Source organism: Toxorhynchites rutilus, chromosome 2, assembly GCF_029784135.1.
Source record: "Toxorhynchites rutilus septentrionalis strain SRP chromosome 2, ASM2978413v1, whole genome shotgun sequence".
NCBI classification, from domain to species: Eukaryota; Metazoa; Arthropoda; class Insecta; order Diptera; family Culicidae; genus Toxorhynchites; species Toxorhynchites rutilus.
The window spans coordinates 98,302,349-98,306,815 of record NC_073745.1 but is presented as its reverse complement, the minus strand read 5'-3'; the positions used below and the strand labels follow the sequence as shown (position 1 = coordinate 98,306,815).

The 4,467-nt window shown below is 40.0% G+C and overlaps 1 protein-coding gene across 1 annotated transcript; it reads right to left on the bottom strand.

Annotated features, from left to right (window-relative positions):
- Positions 1-210: 210 nt before the first annotated feature.
- On the bottom strand, positions 211-1,938 carry LOC129770449 (uncharacterized). The gene is made up of 3 exons (XM_055773290.1): positions 1,779-1,938; positions 721-1,719; positions 211-654 (listed from the first exon to the last, which is right to left on the bottom strand). The coding sequence occupies exons 1-3, from the start codon at positions 1,806-1,808 to the stop codon at positions 325-327; spliced, it is 1,359 nt and encodes a 452-aa protein (XP_055629265.1). The 5' UTR covers positions 1,809-1,938; the 3' UTR covers positions 211-324.
- Positions 1,939-4,467: the final 2,529 nt, after the last annotated feature.

The window sequence follows — 4,467 nt, the reverse complement described above, 5'->3', positions numbered from 1 at the left end:
GATTTGCTACTGAAGACAAACTCGTGAGGAAACAGCTTTACGGGGAATCTGCCGCTGCACTCGGAAGATGATTGGAAGTGTGGAATGTTCAAGTTTGTAAGATTATTAGATCAGTCTGAAGGCGACTTGAGGACTTTATGAAGATTGTCGATGTGTGACGCATTGGATTTTGGAAACTTTCTGAACGATAATTTGTGCTCATTCTGGGAATTCTACTACAAAAATAAAATAGCACTTTACTTTTCTGAACATAAAACATTATACATTACATTACATAAAAATTATAAAACAAACGAATAAAAGTTTAAAACGCGAAATATCAGCTCATTCAGAGACAGAGCTGCCACGAAATGAAATTCTACATCGAGGTATGTAGGATCGTAGACCCCTGGAACATTTTTCGTCGATTTCAAATATGTCCGTTTCACCCATGAGAGAACAATTGTCTAGGAACAAATCTCTCAACGCCGGGAATTTGTCTGCGATTAATAAGGCGGCCTCTCCCTCTACTCCACATTCCAGGAACCTAATCTTCTCGATGTCCAGAATGTTGCTGACGGGCCATGTTATATTTATCGTGAACATCCGAGTGAATTGGATGGACCTGAGGCATCTGAATTCACTAATGAACTCCATCAGTGGATCGCAATAGTGCTGAAAAAAAAAAAGAAATGCTCAATATGCAACTGAAAAACTTCTCAGTGGGTGTGATTATTTTACCAAATTGTACAAGTTACTAGGTACACCAATATTTATTTCTTCGAGGACGGAGTAAAAACGACACATAAGCTGTATGTTCCGATTCAAATCAGATCCATTACATAAACAGGTCAATTTTTTCAAATTTGGGAAATTCAGAATGATGATGGCCGGCATATCACTACAGACAACGAATGTTGTTATTCTGCTGGAGACAACATACGTTGCCTGTGCCTCATCTGGGAGGCAGAACATACAATTCACCAGATGAAGGGTATGAAGCCGTGGCATTCTCGAGATGCTATTGAAAAATTTTCGGTTGACTTTGAATGAACGTCCATCTAGTTGTAGTTTCACTAAATGGACCAACATATCAAATTCCAGTTCCTCAGTCAATGCCATGTGTTCATCGTTGAGGCTCAATTCCTGCAGGTTTGTATACTTTTCAAAAATAGGTAGAAGCTCACAGTTCGCTCCAAAACGGTTTGTTGATGTATGAAAAACGATCAAGGCTGGACAGTTTATTTCGGTAATGGTACATGCACTGAAATTTTTCAATTCGAGAACTTTCACCCCAGGGTGATTAATTCCAATTTCTTCAATTTCCCCTATACTGGCAGGTTTCATTTTTTTGAGGTTTTCATCTTTATCGTCTTTCTTCATCCAAGTTTCTATTTTTAAATACAACAAACACCTCAAGAATGGCAGAGTGTTCTCTAGCCAAGCTTTTACTGGTTTTGATTCACCGTTTATAGATATTCGTTCAATGGGTGAGCCAATTAGGAAATTTCCCAACATTACTTCATCGATGTTTCCATGCGTGTAGTCGATCGATACGTTTCGGAATCGCCTGTATAAAGCGCTAGTGCTGAGAGCAGACAAATCCGTTGGTCTCGATACTTTCACACAAATCTGTTTGAAAAAACTCTCATTGAATACCGAATTTCGCCATTGTCTGCAAACCGAAGCCGCTGTCCTGCGTTCGGGTATGGTGAGATATTCCATTACCATTGCCACTATCTGATTAGTGAAAAAATTGTTTTTAACTATAATCATGTATATCAAATTCGTCAAAATACCTCTCCAGAAGGGGTACATCTGGAATTCATATTCGTTAAATATTTTTCAGATTCACACAGTCTCTAACACTAAAGAATAAACCATTCGAGTTGCACATGAAAATGTTTCCTGAGAATTTCTTTGCACTAGATTTGGCAAGGATAAATAAACAATAGCGTGGTGTTGGATTGTTAATCAGAGATCGAATCAATTCTTTTCATAGGGTTGTTCATTTCCTAATGCAGAAAGGATGATTTCAAAGCTGCTGCTGATGATACCTTTGGATAACTGCGGTTGGCATATCAGAATTATCAAAATTTTTCATTATTGTCGCTCATGCTGAACATTAGGATTGTCTTTGATACAACCAGGAGTGCAATTTAAGTTGGATCGTGTTCCTCTTTTTGAATTGCACAATGATACACAAAATAATTTTAATCATTGCTCTAATAACGACAGATATTGGCAGGTAACTAGAGGAAGATTACCGAGACGAATTCGAAGAGTAACTAATGAAGGCACAAATAATATCACGTTCGAATTGGTTGTACAACCGATAAAACCTAGTATATATAGCACAAAAAAGGTATCCCATAGAAACAGTTGAAATAATTATTTCCGGACAGTTTCACACTCGATCGCTCACCACACACGATGTGAGAAGCACAGATCCGAAGCATCGTCGTTATTTTCTTCGCACGAGATATACCTGCCCTATTCTTTACTTCTATCATTTTACGTACATATCTTCATTAATTTTACCTCTTTTTATCGCGCCTCTTTTAATGGGAACGCCCTCCTGTCTGGGTCTCCCCGGGTTGTAATGAGTAGCGTTACTAATGGTCGAACACTGAAACTAATTCAGTTGTTCCGTGAACAAGGGTGAAACCGTTTTGATTTACCGATCATTTGTTCTCTGGTGACGCACAAGAACGTCATCATCTGTACATGACAGTAACCGCAATCTTCTTGGAAGTTCTTCTAATCAATTCTAACCAAAAAGCATGCCATGCCTTCGATTCACATGCTCACGTGGAAGGCAATAATCTTAGGTGGCGGTTACAATACTTGCAGCTTCGTACGAAAATGTAGCTGCACGAATCGTAAGCAATCGTGAGAAGTAAATAACTAGGGTAAATGATCTTGGTTTGTCCGATTTAGGGTGTTTTCACGCAACTAGTGAATGCAAATCGATTTTTTTTCATGAAAATCACGTAAAATCAATACGATTTTGGGTTTGTTGAACTATTACCCCGATTTCTTGTTTCATGAGAATGGTTGGTTTGTCGTAATAAATAGTTATGACATCTTCTCAGGAGGAGATGTTTCCATTAACGAAGTCAGACGTCCCAGAAGGTAATGAATAAAGGTAATCAATTTGGATGCCTCATCATACCAAGTAATAGATAATGAACCAATTTTCACGCCTCAACAAATGAATGTAGTTGAAATTTTGATATACTGTCAAAGTTTCAACCGTATGAAAAGTCCACTTAAAAAGACAGAAATCCACATTAATATTCTGGATTCTTCTTGCTCGATAATTATGGCAACAGAGACAAGTTGGGATGATAGAGTTAGATGCGAGGAAGTATTCGGAAATCGTTTCGATGTCTTCAGAGAAAACCCTAATCTTCACAAATCCCATAAAAAATCGGGAGGCGGCGTCCTTATTGCTTTTAATTCATTAATAAATTCAGAACATATTCCAACAACAGAATTCGACGAGTTTGAGCAAGTGTGGGTCAAAGCACTTATTGCGGGAGAGATACACATAGTTGCATCTGTTTACTTCCCCCCTGATCGTGCTCAAATTAGTTGTTATGAGAAATTCTTTGAAGTTAAAAATTAAATCTTTGAAATTAAAAATCCGTATAAAGGGTGTGTCACATCAAATTGCATCACGGAAAAAAAACGCTGTAGAAATTCGCCCAGTAGACCGATCCTTTTGAAAATTTTAGACAGTAAAATAAAAACTATTAAACAACTTTTGGAATTTTCTTTTTATTCATACTTCGAGCCCAAGCCCGTATGCTCGCACCTTCCTAGTTTTTTTTGAACAGAAATCCATTTTCTCTTGAAGTCCGCCTCCGATTTGACAACTTTTGGGTTCTTCCGGAGGGCCTGCTTCATAATCGCCCAATATTTCTCTATTGGGCGAAGCTCCGACGCATTGGGCGGGTTCATTTCCTTTGGCACGAAGGTGACCCCGTTGGCTTCGTACCACTCCAACACGTCCTTTGAATAGTGGCACGAAGCGAGATCCGGCCAGAAGATGGTCGGGCCCTCGTGCTGCTTCAATAGTGATAGTAAGCGCTTCTGTAGGCACTCCTTAAGGTAAACCTGCCTGTTTACCGTGCCGGTCATCACGAAGGGGGCGCTCCGCTTTCTGCAAGAGCAGATCGCTTGCCACACCATGTACTTTTTGGCAATCTTGGATAGTTTCTGCTTGCGAATCTCCTCCGGAACGCTGAATTTGTCCTCTGTGGAGAAGAACAACAGGCCCGGCAGCTGACGAAAGTCCGCTTTGACGTAGGTTTCGTCGTCCATTACCAGGCAATGCGACTTCGTCAGCATTTCGGTGTACAGCTTCCGGACTCGCGTCTCCCCCACCATGTTTTGCCTTTCGTCGCGGTTAGTAGCCTTCTGAACCTTGTATGTACGCAGGCCCTCCCGCTGCTTGGTCCGCTGGACGAATGAACTTGATAA